General features: G+C 31.1%; 3 protein-coding genes across 5 annotated transcripts in view; 2 read left to right on the forward strand and 1 right to left on the reverse strand.

The window, feature by feature from the left end:
- LOC122517458 (roundabout homolog 2-like) overlaps window positions 1-3,132 on the forward strand; it is a 207,748-nt gene extending 204,616 nt beyond the window's left edge. The window contains exons 11-12 of the mRNA XM_043635853.1: window positions 28-1,831; window positions 2,609-3,132. Of these exons, the coding sequence (XP_043491788.1) occupies window positions 28-1,831; window positions 2,609-2,787 (1,983 nt within the window). The 3' untranslated portion in view covers window positions 2,788-3,132. The remainder of the gene's footprint in view (window positions 1-27; window positions 1,832-2,608) is intronic.
- An 8,509-nt stretch (window positions 3,133-11,641) lies between these two features.
- On the reverse strand, window positions 11,642-13,451 carry LOC122517463. Of its 2 annotated transcripts, XM_043635859.1 has the most exons (6): window positions 13,356-13,370; window positions 13,117-13,273; window positions 12,735-12,878; window positions 12,146-12,252; window positions 11,947-12,037; window positions 11,642-11,883 (listed from the first exon to the last, which is right to left on the reverse strand). In XM_043635859.1, the coding sequence occupies exons 2-6, from the start codon at window positions 13,145-13,147 to the stop codon at window positions 11,801-11,803; spliced, it is 456 nt and encodes a 151-aa protein (XP_043491794.1). In that variant the 5' UTR covers window positions 13,148-13,273; window positions 13,356-13,370; the 3' UTR covers window positions 11,642-11,800. The 2 variants fall into 2 exon arrangements, with proteins under 2 accessions (XP_043491794.1, XP_043491793.1); XM_043635858.1 differs by having other exon boundaries at window positions 13,117-13,451.
- A 515-nt stretch (window positions 13,452-13,966) lies between these two features.
- LOC122517461 (DNA polymerase iota-like) lies at window positions 13,967-16,869 on the forward strand. 2 transcript variants are annotated; one of them, XM_043635857.1, is made up of 3 exons: window positions 13,967-14,206; window positions 14,456-14,879; window positions 14,967-16,869. In XM_043635857.1, the coding sequence occupies exons 2-3, from the start codon at window positions 14,542-14,544 to the stop codon at window positions 16,282-16,284; spliced, it is 1,656 nt and encodes a 551-aa protein (XP_043491792.1). In that variant the 5' UTR covers window positions 13,967-14,206; window positions 14,456-14,541; the 3' UTR covers window positions 16,285-16,869. The 2 variants fall into 2 exon arrangements, with proteins under 2 accessions (XP_043491792.1, XP_043491791.1); XM_043635856.1 differs by having other exon boundaries at window positions 14,456-16,869.
- The last annotated feature ends 192 nt before the right edge of the window (window positions 16,870-17,061 follow it).

Genomic DNA, 17,061 nt, shown 5'->3' on the forward strand with positions numbered 1-17,061 from the left:
TCTAATTTGTGTATCTCTTATTTACAGATTCAAATAAAGAGCAACAGCAGTAATAAAGTTTTAGGTCAAATGTCATTAAATGCTTCTACGACATCGGTCGTGATCAATAGTCTCTCATCGGGTGGACTTTACACGGCACGCGTAGCTGGATTAACGCGCGTTGGATTAGGACCTTTCTCAAATCCGACTCTACTAAATATGGATCCAGGTCAATTAACGCAATTTCCACCTCGGACAGATCCGAGTCACGGTAGCGTCTCCATCGTTCGAGAAACTTGGTTCCTAATACTGATAATTACGATGGTCTTCGCTGTCGTCGCTTTTCTCTTGGGTGCTCTTTACGTGAAACGCAGACAGGCGATGAGCAAACAATTAGGTCATTTAAATGTTCCGGTGAGTACGGCAAACGACATATGTCAGCTGAATAAGGACACTTTATGGTTGGAACGTGGCTGGAGACCGTCGAACACTCTTCAGGGTCCCACCGATAAGGAATGCGAAACTAAGCTGTTAAATAACCAGCAGATGCTAGCCCCAGGGATCGTCAGCATGACTGGCTCGGAATACGCCGAAGTCAACTTGACTACGTTTTACAATTCGAGAAAACAATTGCAAGCACCACCCGAACCATACGCTACTACTACGTTATGCGTTGGCAATCGAAGCCCAGACTCGATGGAAACCAGTGGACAGAAATCAAATTCCAGCGATTCTTGCATGAAACCTGATTACTCCAGTTTGGATTCGAATCAGGAACACAACAAATCAACTATGTCACCCAGCAGCGATAACACTAGCAGCGTGTACACTGATGAGAACGCTGATATACAAAGAAGACCGCAATACAGGATACCCTTATCAAACGATCCCCAAAGTGCTGTAAGCACAAGCGGCACAGCAATGCCTAACTGGTGCGATATGTTACCGCCTCCCCCGGAACACCCACCTCCTTCGGGAACATTGCTGTCTGGAAGAATCCAACAACAACAGCAACAACAACAACAACAACAGCAGCAGCAGCAGCCGCAACAACAATCGCAACAACAGCAGCATCACCAACAAGTCTCGTTCAGTCCTCACTTAGGTAAGAGGAACATTCAAAATGATTTAGACGGTTCTGGATCGTGCAATTCGCAAAGCCCACCGACACCACCTATCAGAGCAGGCAACAGTTTCAGTTCCTCGCCAACACCCTGGACTGGGCAACCTCCGCACGACATAGTCACTCACGCGAACATGCAACAGAGTGGAAGATACACTACACTGCCACCGCAAACTAATCCACCACCGGTACCCTGTTTCCCTCAAGGCTTCAATCATTACGACTATAAAACTCAAGAGAACGAATACGAAAGTGGTTCCGTGATTTACGGTCATCACAATGGCGTCCCGGACAACTACAGAAATCACGACAACGCTTTCAGCCGTATCAATCATCCTAATCCTCACATAGAACATTCGGTCGCCATGAGTGACGATATTTACAGACGCAACGATGCGATATTCCGCGGTGAAGATCTCTATCAACAAGAAAACGACGAATGGGATAGAAAATCCTGCGATTCCAACACCCACTCGGACATGTGTTACTCTTGCTCCGAATCAAGCTGTCTTTACGCCGATACGATCGAATATAACAATCAATTTGCACAATCCGGATGTGCTCACAATAGAAGCGAATCGAGAAGTAGGGACAACAAGAGTCCGCGTAGAAGAAACAACAGAGCTTCGTCTCCTGCTTACAGCAGCGACAGCAACTACTCTTGTATTCCACAAAGGCAATGTGGAAGCATCGGCTCGCAGGACAGATCGAGGCATAATCGCTGCAAAGGTAATTCATCGAAAATTTATTGAAAATATCATTCTTCGATCAATTAGTTGTTTATCACGTGTCGAAAAAGAAAATTATTAATAAATGTATCACAGGGAAAAATTGGACAAGGTAAAAAACAAATCAGAACAATATGTTTTCATTTTGTCCAACTTCCCTGTGATACATTTATTAATAATTCTTAAATATTATTATAATTTGTTATCTTCAATAATAATAATAATAATAATAATAGTAATATCTTTTCCTATACGATTTTTATAACTCAACTTTAACAAATCTCGATCCGTCGTTCAAGCGTTTGTCTCAAGACACGTCCTGACTCTTTATTTATACGGAAATACGAAAGATGAGACAATGGGGTCATTCAGGAAGTCGAGTATTCAGTGAACGCCACATGTAATTGGTAATAATTGGTAATTGGTAGTTTAATTGGTAATTGGTGTAATTTTACTTCAAGATTCGACCAATCGAAGTTGGTTGGTTAATGGCAATCGCCAAATGCAGAGTAATACCGAACGTCCTGAATGCAAAATAAAGTTTCTGCTGTCTGAAGCTTGTTGTTATAGACAAATACTGTTTTACTGATTAGATATAGAAATTATAATACGACACGTTAATATATTACAACAACAAAATTAGAATAGATAAAAATATTACATAAAATATAACTCATGAATAAATGATAATTATGAATATTTTCAAATGCAAGAATCGAGTTTCTAATTAGAGATAACATTAACGCAATTTTTTTTATTATTATTATTATTGTTACAGACAAAGTGCCTAGCTTCTCTAGAACAGGTAGTTATCCCCAGCACAGTTCTTCAGCATCCAATACGATGAGTAGCTCCGGAAGTCAAAGATACAACAAACTCAACAGCCTCCTCGCGAGTGCAAATAATCCAACGGGAGTTTCAGAACCTAATCGCCCTAGCGATCATCGCGACAGCTAAGTATGAACACGAGGAAAGAAGAATCTATCAAAACCTGCCTTGACCAACGAGGTCGTGGTCGAAGGATCATTTGTCTGGCACATATTCAAAGTGTGGAGACTCACGAACGAACGAACGAACAAATAGAGACGAACACGTGTACACGAACGTGTTTCGTTTAACAAGAGAAAAGAAAGAAAGAACAAAAAATAGAAAGAAGTGGAAGAAAAAATATACGGGGAACGATCTTACCGGCGGAGTGGTTTCAACGGAAACGAAAAGGAAAGGAAAGCAAAGGGAAAAAACAAAAGAAAAATCGACTTGTGATGTACATTATCGCGTTGGTTATCATCGGGAGGAGAAAAAGAAGAAGAAGAAGAAGAAGAAGGAAGGGCTTTCAAATCTAAATTACTTGTACAAAGTCCAAGAATTTATGGCTTTTCTCTTCGAGGCGAGAAATAGAAGAAGGGCCAACGACAAGACGGGGATCGATGACGATAATGCATTTATATTTAAGTATCCTAATTCGTTTGTCGTGTATTTTAAGGCATTTCATTAGAAACATCTTCCTATACCAATTGATGAAAGGAGAAAGATAAGCGAGAAGACTGTGTGTAGAAGAAGAAGAAGAAGAAAAAGAAAAAGAAATGGAAGAAGAAAAATAAAAGACAATGGTGGAACATGGCCAACTTTCCGAGCAATATATAAATAGTAAAAGTTTTTCTCGATACGGGCGCTATTTGTGCAGAGAGAGAGAGAGAGAGAGAGAGAGAGAGACTGGGAACGTGAGAGTAATCGACAATCGGTCTGCTCGAGTTCGAAGATAGTATTAGTCGGTAAACGAATGTTGAACGGCTCATTTGAGTTTTCGGCAGAGTTCTCAGCTCTGTGGTAAACTCTCGAAAATACTGAGAGAAACTTTCCGAGAGAGAGAGAGAGAGAGAGAGAGAGTTTGACGATCCTTGGATACACCAATCTTTACCAACTAAACCACGTTACACTCTTTAAAAGTGTTTTAAAAGTAACATCGTTTCAAGTTTTAAGAAGTATTCTAGAAAATCTAATGAACACCTCAGATGTATCTCCATCGTGTAATTTCATTAAAGTTATCCAAAATGTCCGAACTCGAGCTGGCGCGAAATTCAAATACTTGACATTACGTTATCCGGTCAAACGAAAGTTGTAGTAAGATTATTATCATTAATATTATTATTATTATTATTATTATTATTAATATTATCATTATTATTATCTTTATTATCATTATTATTATTATTATTATTATTATTATTATTATTATTATTATTATTATTATTATTATTATTATCATATTATTATTTTCTTTATTATTATTATTATTAATATTATTATAAAAAAAAGGATTACGTATGAGAAAATGTTCCAAGCGCGTCTTACGTTCTCACACGATATTCTCGCACGGAGAAGAGAGATTTTTTTGAATAGATCGATAAAGTAAGACGTGGCATTAATTTTCGAGAGCTTGTACATTCTTGCCACGACAAATAACGAATACATATTATTTTGGATATGATGTTCCTAAAATCATAAGGAGATTAAAAAAGAAAAAGAAAAAAAAAAAAGAAAGAAAAAACGAAAAGAAAGAAAAGGAGAAGAATTTGAAAAATCTGAAATCTTATTAAGGAAAGCGATATTTTCGCTTTGCGGTGATGTATTAATTAATAAATTAATTGATAATTCTTCCAACGCACGCACACGCCACGCATACGCATACGCATACGCATACTCATATTACATAAAAATACATATACACAGGGCCGACTCAGAGCTTAGGCACAAGATGCACCAACCTAGGACGCGCAATATAATCTTGGGGTGAAAGTAACGTAGAAAAAAGTAATCAGATAGTGAAAGCGTTTTGCTGGTACGTGCAATATTCCCCAATTGCAAGGAGCGTCGTTTTTTTTTTTTTTTTTTTTTCAAATTTTTTCCTTTTTTATTTTCATATTAATTGATTTATCATACTAGGAACGATATTGTTTCAATAAAAATATATAATAATAATAAAAATGAAAATGAAATCACAGGCGCTTAAAACCAAACCTCGATTCTAGGGGTGCTTCGTATCACTTTGAGTTAGCTCTGCATATACATACACATGTACATACACGTACCTATTTATGTATACACGAAAACGGAAAACGGTGTAAGCAGCACCCAAGAGAAGAGAAGAGAAGAGAAAGTAACGACTTGTTTATTAGCCACTTTTATGCACGGAACGAAAAACAAACGGACGAACGGACTATTTGACTGACCGAATAAACGCTATATAATATATATAGTATATAATAAATCTATATATTATATATACTATGTATATTATATAAGATATATATATATATATATAGTATCAAAATAGTAAGGAGAAAATGTAAGATGTAAGTATTATCATATCAAACTTTTGTATACACTGTACAAAGTTCTTTAAAGAAAGAAAGAAAGAAAAGAAGAAAAAACAAGATTTAGTCATTAGTTTTTAATTTACGACACGTGATTAATTTATATCTGTATACTTCTAGTAGTTGTTAAGGGATACCAGGGATCTTGAATAATCATATAAAATACACATAATAACACGCAATGAAACCAGCATACACGTGGAAAGAATATCAAAATAAGTTGATGAGAGATGACAAGAAATCAGAGGGAACGAGAATGTCCTCTGTAAAAGAAACGAAATAGTGCGACGAACAATAAATCGTTGGAAGTGTACCTGTGTTTTGAAAAAGAATAACAAAACAAAACAAAAAAAAAGAAAAAAGAGAAGAAAAGAGAGAGAGAAAAAGGAACGAAAAGAAAAGTAATTTGCATTTTGCGTAGCTCGCATTTCATGCGCTGCTGCTGCTGCTGCTACTGCTGCTGGATGGATACTTCTTCCTTTTCAAAGTTTTTCAATTAACCGACTGATTCATTATCGCAAAATAAATAAACAGAGAGAGAAATGTTCTTTTTTTTGGGCGTAGATTAAAAAAAAAAAAAAATCTAGGCATATCCTGCTTTTATGAAACTTTATTCCCACGAAAACGAACGTCGAATTTACGGGGTGTGGGGAGGCGGGGGTTGAAAGACGATAAGAGATTAATGTACAGATAGATTATTTTTCTTTCTTATTTTTCTTTCTTTTTTTTTTTCTTCCTTTTTTTTTTACAAAGCAATACCGAACGCGTAAAATTTTGTCGAACAACAACGTGAGGGAAACTAAAAAATTCATCTTGTCACCTTTCGTAAACTCTTCCATCGTGCAATCATCATCATCATCATCATCGTCATCATCATCATCATCATCATCATCATCATCATCATCATCATCATCATCATCATCATCATCGTTATCAACGTATATTTTAAACCGATCTAATTAACCGGAAATTAAATGAAATCTGAAAGGATGTGTGTTCTAGATAAGAATCGAAAAAAAAAAAATAATTAATAAATAAATAAATCTGCCGAATAAAATACTAGGATTTAATATGCGATCTTCGTATAGGAAGACTGGACTCCGATTAGATAATACGAAACATTATAATGAAGTAAAAAAATATGCCACGAGAAAAATAAAACTACTTCTACGTATGAAACTTTACCGAAAAGATAAAACGAAAAATTAATATAAGAAGAAGGGTTGGGGTCTGGGGGGAGGGGGGGAAAGAATAGAGACGAATGATAAAAAATATTAGAACGCTGAGCGAAATTGTGTATTGTATTCGTGCGATTTAAATAGTAAAAATAAGAGAATAAAAATATAAAAAAAAAAGAAAAAGGAAGAAAGGAAAAGTGAAAAATTATTCAATAAACAAATAAACGAAAAACAAGTTCGCGTTAACGTGTCGAATTGAATTTATTAATTCGATCATATACCGCGAGAGTCTAGAGAAATAAAAAAGATAAAAAAAAAGCAGTAGTGATTAACGATATGATATAAACGTAAACGTTAGTTTAGTTAAGTAAGCGGGGTTACCGAATTTCGTTTGGTCCGTGATCGAGGAGGGGGAGGGAAATAAAAAAAAAATAAAACAATAAAGTAAAACTAAATATTAAAATTCGTAAAAATTGTACGATATAATACACACCTATATGTGATTCTTCTTTTTTTCCTTCTCCCCCCCCCTAAATATCTTCGATGGATCTAACGAAAATTCCGGCTTGGAAAATAAAAAGTGAAAAAAAAAAATAATAATAATAGTAAATCTGTCTGTGTGTGTGTATATATGTATTAGTAAAAAAAAAAAAAAAAGAGGCACACGTTAAAAACGCTCGTGTAACACTTGTGAACTCGCGAAAAGTTTCGATTTTTGCGTCGTTCGTCGCGAGACGATTTTTAAAGGGAAGAAAAATAAAATAAACTAAATAACAAAAAAAAAGAAAAAATGAAGAGTTTTACAGATACGATCGTAGTTCGCCGGTTCGAACCTTTGAGCCCCTGGAAAAAATCGTCTTGAAAGATTCATTGAAAGCCTGTTATAAAACGTAAACACACTTCTTGTTATCGACTCGTAAAGGGAAAAATTGGCGGGTTAACTTGTGCCACGTGCGCGCACGCGTGTCCTCGGTTGAAGATTCATTAAAAGTCCATCCAAAAAGACGAAAAAAAGAATTAAAGAAAAACAAAAAAGAAACGATTTTCCACGTTCTTTTAAAAAGCAAGCTCGTTCTTCGTCGCGACAAATAAACAAAAAATACGGCACACAGTATATGTATGTATATATAATGAGAATTATGTATATTACAATTAAACGCGCTAATATTTTTTGGTTTCTCTTCCCAGTGTCTCCTGAAAAGCATGCTTCACAGTATGAAACAAGGAAAGAATAACAATAATAATAATAATAATAATAATATTAATATTAATAATAATAGTAATAATAATAATACAAAAAAAGGATTATTTTCGAGCGATATTTACCGGAAGGGACGACTGACTTGTATTACTTTTTATTATTTTTCTTTACGAGATTCTCGTTGAAAATATACATATTTTATATTTATGCGCGAGGATACATTTCTTATTTTTATTTTCTTTTATTTAAATTTTATTATTATTATTATTATTATTGTTATTATTATTATTATTATTATTTTGTAATATCCAAGTGATATAATAGTTTCCTTAACGTTATTATTGACAACAAAATTCCGGTAATTTTTATTGAAATTTTCCTCCGACGACGTTGCATTCTTTTCTCTTCCTTTTCTTTTTTCTTTTTTACATGATATAATACCTTGTACGAGCGTTCGTTAGATCAACACGAACACACTGACTGAGAGAGAGAGAGAGAGAGAGAAAGAAAAAAGAAAAGATAGGCGTAGAAAAATTCGATAAAATCAAGAATTCCGAAAGTAATTAAACGCGATATCGTGATGAGAAAGAAAATGGAGGGAGGAGAAGATGAAGAGAAGAAAAAAAGACAAGAGAGCACGGTTATTATTTTTACGACCCCTTGCCCCCTTGCCCATCCCCCCCCCATAACGGCGAAGGATCTCGTAATTTCATTTTTAATGAAATTAGAATAACGGTGAAAATAATTTAACGAGATATGTTCGAGAGAGAAAAAAAAAGAAAAGGAAAAAAAGAAAAACAGAAAAAAAATTAAACTTTCACGCGTAATTATTTGTAATAGCTTTTAAAACATGTATAATGTAGTATTGTGTGTATTGAAAAAAACGAAGGACACTCGATTACACGTGCGCACAAATATTCTTTTCTTATTACATGTGCATTTATCGATCATGTCTCTTTCTCATTCATTGTTTCTATCTTTCTCTTTCTCTTTCTCTTTCTTTTTCTATCCCTTCTATCATTAAATTAAATACACTTTCTTATTAACGGAAATAAACGGAACATTAATAAATAAAGAAAACATAAAGTAATAAAAAAAAAATCGGTCATTTACAAGGAAGGAAAAAAAACCAACAAAAAGTGAGAAAAAAAAATCGTAGTTAATTATTAACACTAAACCTACCGACAATTTAATATATATATATAATTATATACACCTATTTATACACCATAACCGGTAAAATGACCGGTATTTAACAGAAAAGTTATATTTTGTTACAATTGAATGCATATAAAAATCAATACTGATAGTGGATGTCATCAATATTCGGTAATAAAATAATAAATGAAATTATATTTGTAGATATATTTAAAGCGAAATTTTAATTTCTCAATTTGAAACCGATCATTTGACCGGAGGTGGTACGTTTAGTGTTAAAGAAATAGTTATTCTTGTACGATCTATGCAGGAAATAATCTTTTTTTTTCGGCAACTTCTTCGTTTTGAAAAATGGACATTTTGTCGAAGAATTTTTCGTTGATACTTGTGGTCTAATTATATTGATCGACATTGTAAATAATATTTTATTATTAAAAATAGAAAATAAATGCTCGCACACATTATTTCATAATTAATTGACTGAAACTATTGCATATTGCTATAAATATTGATCTTATTAAAAAATTAATCAATTTTGTAATTGAAAAAGGATTATCTTCTGCATGGATAACAGAAAAAATTGTATAATCTACGTTTAAAAAAAAATATAGAAACGTCCAGACAAGCTTCTTCGTCGCCGTTGCAAGATGTTCATGTAACTTTGTTGATCTTGAGACGTAAAAAAGGCCATCCTCGCATAATTCTTTTTTATTTTATTATATTTTTTCCTTATTCTTTCGTATATATCTTTCACTTTCATTTTTTTCCCCTCATCTCATTTTCTTTATTCCTTTATTAATTATCTTCAAGACATCGTCCCTCATTACGAATGGACCGAATAAAATTCATGTATTCGACGTTTAAAGTTCATAGGACTTTTGTAACACGAGAATTGGGAATATAATAAAGTAAGGTAAAACATTAAAGTTGTAGAACCGTAGTAAAAGGAAGAAAAGAAAGAGGAGGAGGAGGAAGAAAAATAAGAAGAAGAAGAAGAAGAAAAAGTAATTCATATCATTAATATCGTAGAAGCGAAGGAAGTCTACGTTCGTTGAATTTTTCGAAACTGCCATAATTAAGCGATGCTATCATAATTATTATGTTCGTTTATAAATTAAGTTTAGCGATTAACCGACGAATTGTAAATAAATGCTAATAAGTAGAATCCTCATTGTAGTGCAGACTTTTTAAAAAAGAAAAAAAAAAGGAAGAAACGAAAGAACAAAAATAAATGAATAAATAATAAAAAGAGACTAATAAGAAATTACAAAACGAAATGATAAATATTACACGGCCAAATATATCATCGTGTTATCGTCGCCGTCATCTTCGTCGTCGTCGTCGTCGTCGTCGTCATGATTAAAAAGATGTACGATAATTATTCTAACAAAAACCTCCATGAGATCAATCATGCGAATGAATTTAAACGTACTTATGCGCATATGTATTGTATTTAAGTATATACATATATATATATATAGTATATATCTGTAGGAAAATTTCGTTATAATTTTTTTTCATTGATTATTCGCTTTTAATTTTTCGCTTTTGAACGGTACTAATAATACAATCTGTCAGAGATTTTACTTAGACAATAGTCTAACGGTTAAAATAATAATTATCTTAATATGAAAAAGAAAAAGAAAAGAAAAGAAAGGAAGGGAAAAAGAACAAAAACTAAGAAAAAAGCGCGATAAAAGAGAAAACGATGAGAACAAAAATGAATAACATTTTCTATCCTTCTATTATACATTATGATACGTATATAATACATACATATGTATGTATGTATGTTTCGATTCGTCGCTATTTACAATCAAGACTTTTCGTATAAATCATGCGTAACGATTTATATATTTTAATTCTGCATATCTTATCTTTATTTTATTTTATTATATTTTTTATTTTGTAAATAACATCATATAAGGCAAGAGAAAATGAAACTCGATGTTTCTAAAATCGTAACAACAATTGTATTTATTATAAAATGACCGATATTCGTTAATTTTACGAGACTGAACAAAATAATAAAGTATATCGTGTATTTCGATATAGAGAAAAAGAAAGAAAAAAGTAATATATAAAATAAAAAATTAACAAACCGATGCTTACGTATGATGGCACGATTGTTGAGATTTCTGAAAACAATCGCTGTTAAGTGACATCATTTAAAACATAAATGATATACGTATATATCGTTTTATAACATACCGATGATACGAAATAAAAATTAAAATTAAAAATAATTCAGTTTGCCGACTTTAATTCTTATTTTCATTATATTTTATTTTAATGTTGTTAATTAAATTTTCATTCGTAGTGTCACAATGAAAAAAAAAAGAAAAAGAGAGAACAAAAAACACGATCGATTCCTAACTTTCTAATTTATAAGTAAATTATCGTGAAAGAGGTAATATTCTTGTATATTGTAATGATCTAGCACGAATACGATATGTTTGAGTAACGCACAAGGAATACAGTGTGATATATCGTTATTATTTAAATGACAACAAACTAATGACAATATGTCTATATGACATATTTGATTGACAAAAGCACAATCATCGGAATTATTATTATCAACGTTATCTTCTCTGAGTCTATTACTCGAGTGGAATGTAATATATTAATTATCTTATAGTTGCATTATTATCGTAATACAATCCTAAAAACTGCCATTTTCTTTCTAACAAATTGATTACAATTTTTTAGATCAAAGTTAAGTGACTATTATTGTAATAATAAATTTAACGTTGTACTTAAAAACGTAGTAACAGTTGCTATAAAAAGAACTAAAATTATATTTCAGTTTTAGCCTACTTGCAACATAAAACTGTTTATATATAATACAAATATATAAAAATAATTTTATTTCGCATAGAATGATGATACATAACAAGTAAACTGTATACTTACATTTATTTTCATATTTAAATATTACTTGTTACATATTAAACTGCCACCATTCTTAATGACCTTTCTTTACATAGAAAACAAAAGAAGAAAAATTTGCATAATAGATAAAGTTAATGAGTCGTCTATGGCACATTATCGTATAATCAACCACATCCACCCTTTCCACAACAACTACGCTTGGGTGGCCTATAGCCTCGAGAACTGTCTCCCATTAATGGATTATACTCTGTAAAGATGTATATAAGGAATTTGCACATAGGCCTAGTAAATATATGAAATATCGAAATACCTGGTTTTAATGATTTTGATTTGGGTCTGATTGGACCCAAAATATTACCATCTACAAAATTACTAACATCTTCTTTTTTCTTTTGCATCCGCTAATAAAAAAGAAAGAAACAGAATAAATAATTTTGTTTACCAATATATTCCTTTATGTTCAACATTAATGTCCAATTCATAAAACGAACTTTAATATTCATACATACTTCTTCCTCTTTTTCCTTTGTCGCTAAAGTGGATTTGGTATATTCTTCTTGCATTCTTTGTCTAGAAGCTTCCATCTCTAACAATCTCTGTTGCAGAAGATCAGGATCTCAAAAAGAGTAAAATATAAATTAATATATTACATATCTTTTCATTCGTATACGTTTGCCACTAATGTTTCATATAGAGTCTATTTATTTATATTTGTATCTCTTGCATTCATAAAAATTGTTAAATAATTGACAAATAAATGTTTGTACAATAAATTTGTCTAACCACCTAAGTTTGTATATTAAAAGGAGCTAATTTAAGAAAAATTTTTGTTCGCTTGGGAGGAAATATTCAAACCTTTATGACATTCAATGCGTTAAATATTCAGTATTGAAATGAATTATATGAACTGCTTGTTTGCTGAATCAAATAGGCAAGAAAAGATTTCGATCACAGTCCAGAACTTATTTGTCGCATTGATTACAGATACATATCTGTGAAACAATACTCACAAATATGTAACGTTGGTAGCTAATGTGTTAAATATGAAAAGTTAATCGCTTTAGCTCATATATGATATTCGTAAAGATAAAATCTTACTCTTATGATATTTCGCTGCATATTCTTCCTCATCTTTCTTAACTTTCCATCTTGTATATTTATCTTGAATATATGGATAAGAATACCATATAACTCCTAATAAAGCAACGATATACCAACCGACAGAAGCCACATACACCCACGCTGAAAAGAAATTCATTTTAATTATCTACGTTTAAAACAAAAAAGATTGTTCTATCTTCAAATATTTACATTTTTATTGAGAAATAATTGATATAAAATTTTTTAACGTGAGTACGTATAATATTAAAATTAACAGAAATAACGAATGATAAATATATTCAAATGATAATTATTATGATTTCGGTTAAACTTCATTAAGTTTATTTAAAATATATAAGAAATATATAAGTATACGTACCCATTTTGAAATAAAAATCTAATTGCAACATTCCCTTTGTATGATAATTTAAATAATTTTCGTGCGTCGAACTTTCACCACACACACACACGTTTGTATGACACGTAAGTATGTAACGACTCCCAAAAGATTAACTTTTCCGATAATCAATTGCAAGCTTCAAAATATTGAACGTCACGTTATACTTATTACAAAGTTAATTTCGAATCTAATCTAAATAGAATCTCCAATTTAATTACGTTAGAATAAAAGTGTTATTTAATAATAAATTTCCAAAATTTTACTGTTATTGCGTACAATTGAAAAGTACTTAATACATTTTACAATACTGAACATTTAGTACATTTTTCTATAATGTAGATGGCGAAACAATCGGACGTTCAGGAACGTACCTATGAAACTAGAAACGGTACCACACTTTTATATTTTTACTTGTCCAATATTTCTTGAAATTATAATATAAAATAATCTTAAGTTATGTTATAAATAAAATATAATATATGTACAATAATTAATAAAATTAAATTAAATTTGTAAAAATTTGTGTATCAACGTGTATATATATATATATACATATATATAGTGTCCGTACGAAAGGTACCAGAAATATGCCTTTGTTAGTACATACTTCGTATACTAAAATAAGTGAAGAATTGCATTAGAATTTCTATATGAACATAAGATATTTTGATTTGTTAATACCACCTTTTATATTTTGTTAAATACGTCGGTTAAAAGAATGATACGTTAATACGGAAGATAAACTTTGAGAAGATATATATACAATTATTTATAATATATACGCGCAAGCGCGCAATTCAGAAGAAAGACGTATATGAATATATACGTTGAAATATTTCTGCCATAACCTAATTTTACAAATACGCACTAGGTCATGTATACAAACAAAATGTTTAATGTTAGTGTTTACTTTAAAATGTTAACTTAAAATTCATTGAAAAGTATACGTATTTATGACTCGTAATAATCTATTGAAAAATATGTGTAACTAAATACGAGAGCTAAGTGATTTCTATGCAAAGAAAATTTCTAGCATATTGTATAATTATTTGAATCTATATTATAAAAGGTAAGCAAATTTTTTCTCTATTTAGTATTACTGTAAGCTAGATTAATCATACTTTTAGTGAATAGATTTGTATAATGTGCATATTTAAAATTATTTTATTTTTTTACACAGTAATCAATTAGATATTATTATCTAGTTAAAACTATTTTATTGATTTAGTTAAATTATGGATACTTTAATAAAAATGATTATTATAAGAAAAATTCTACAAATTGTGATTTTAAAATATGAATTCTTTATGTGTTATAGATAATTATTATTTATAATGGAAATGCAACATATATGAGAAATTGAGTAGTAATATTAATATCATCATATCATAAGATTCAAGATACATGCAATATTTTATACCAATGGATACCTACGAATATGATATTATACGTCATCCAAGATGCATAATTCACTTGGATGTTGATTGTTTCTATGCACAAGTTGAAATGCTACGACATCCAGAATATGATGGAAAACCCTTTGGCGTTCAACAAAAAAATATGGTTGTAACGAGTAATTACATAGCACGTGGTTATGGTATCAGAAAATGTATGCCAGTGCAAGACGCCTTACGTTTGTGTCCCGAATTGGTCTTGGTAAATGGTGAAGATTTAACAGCATATCGTCAGTTTTCTGCTAAAATAATGGAAATTTTACATGATTTCACTCCATTAGTCGAAAGGTTAGGCTTGGACGATAACTTTCTGGATGTAACATCAATTGTAGAAAAATATATTTCATCTAACGATGAGTCAAATGAAAATTTTAGCGATTCGATTGAAGAGGATTCGCGAGATATAATTGGTAATGTCTTTGAATTAACTGATGAAGAATGCCCATGTGGTTGTCATTTACGATTAGCGATAGCAACTAAAATTGCATCTAAAATAAGAGATCGAGTTTGGAAGGAATTAAAAATTACATGCAGTGCTGGAATAGCACACAATAAATTATTAGCAAAACTGGCAGGATCTTTGTATAAACCTAATCAACAAACACTAATATTTCCCTGTAGTGCATCAAAGTTATTATCTACTTTAGATTCCGTATCTAAAATACCTGGGGTGGGATTGAAAACTAAGGAATTATTAATATCAAAAAATTTAAGAACGGTTGAAGATTTGCGCAAAATACCATTACACGATCTAGAATTAAAAATTGGCAAAGATCTGGCAAGAAAGTTAAAAGATAATGCAGAAGGTATAGATGAAACTGCTGTAAAACCATCTGCAAAAAAACAATCTATAGGTATAGAAGATGGCTTTAAAAGTGTATCATTAGTGGGTGAAGTGGAACAGCGACTCAGTGCATTATTACGAAGATTAACAGAGCTAGCTACTGAAGATGGTAGAATTCCAATTGCCATGAGAATAACAGTAAGAAAGCACGATTTCAATAAACCTAAAAGAGAGACTAGACAGTGTGCTTTACCAAAACATTTGCTTCCTTCATCTAAATCTGGTGTTTATGACCATGCTAAAATGTTAATCCTAGCTATGAAATTATTCCATCGTGCAGTTGATATTTCTAAACCATTTCACTTGACTCTTCTAGGAGTTGCTTTTACTAAGTTTGAAGAAAGATCTTATGGTCGTAGTAGTATTACATCTTTCTTACGAAAACAAGTAGCCGTTCAGTCTATTTTGGATATAAGTTCAGAAGAAGGTATTTGCGACATTAGTTTGGGGTCACCGATGAGTATAAATCAGGATAGCAATGATAGCTCTGAGCATTCTTTATCTGCAACAAGTTTGTCAAATTCATTACCCGGCATTAATGGATCTCCAATATCAAAATTGACTATTAGTAGCAGCCAATGTACAGAAGATGATCTATTAAGTGAGGTAGAACCACAGTTAAAAAAAACAAAATTAGAAGTATGGTTAAATGGTCGTAGAGAAACTCCCAGCAATGAAATGGCAGGTTTAAGGCTTGAATCTTCGCCAATGCAAATATCATCAAAAATGGATACCACAATTCTTAAGACCTTACCTGTTGATTTACAAAGAGAAGTCAGTCGACCTTGGCCCACAACTAGCAAACCAAAACCAAACAATATACTTAAATATTTTATAGCTAATAAGTGACCGAATTATGTGGCCTATTATATATTAAGGCCATGTTTTACATATATTTTCATGATTTTTATATTAGACGGCAGCATCTTGAGACCCATTAGAAACATATTGGTCTCGTTTAAAATAAACTGTGTTAAATTATAAACCTAAATACTCTAGAATTGAATGTTCTAAATCAATATATTGCATAAAATGACACTAATGTAATGTGTTGCCTTATTTGTACAAATTAAGACTGTTGCATACACTATTGTAAAAAATCATAATTCAATCACACACACACAACACACACACACATCTTTAAATACATGAAATATGGTAAAGTAATTCGCGTTTAAAATTTTGATGAATATAAGCATTTATTAATAATATATTAAATAAGTACAATAAATAATTATATATTTAACGTTACTTTTGGATAAAATATTAATAATGGTATATGTATTCTTTCAGAGCAGTTTCATATAAACAAAAAAAAGGAAAAAAAAATAGTAAAAGAAAAAAAAAATAAACATTATTAATTGTTAAGAAGGTGCTGACATTTCACTTTGTACTTTATATGTAATGGATAAATAATTATATGTTTTAAAATTATAAGGAAAAGAATTTATATTTTTAGTACTGTTAATGCTACATTGTAATATATACAAATATTACAAAAAAAAAAAAAAAAAAAAAAACCATTGTCATGTGCACATGTTGTTATCCGTACCACTTAAAATATTTAATAATAATAATTAACATTCGTTTCTAAATATTTAATATATATAAGTACCTTTAACACAT

The sequence above is a fragment of the Polistes fuscatus genome, unplaced genomic scaffold, assembly GCF_010416935.1.
Source record: "Polistes fuscatus isolate 324 unplaced genomic scaffold, CU_Pfus_HIC Scaffold20, whole genome shotgun sequence".
Taxonomy (NCBI): Eukaryota; Metazoa; Arthropoda; class Insecta; order Hymenoptera; family Vespidae; genus Polistes; species Polistes fuscatus.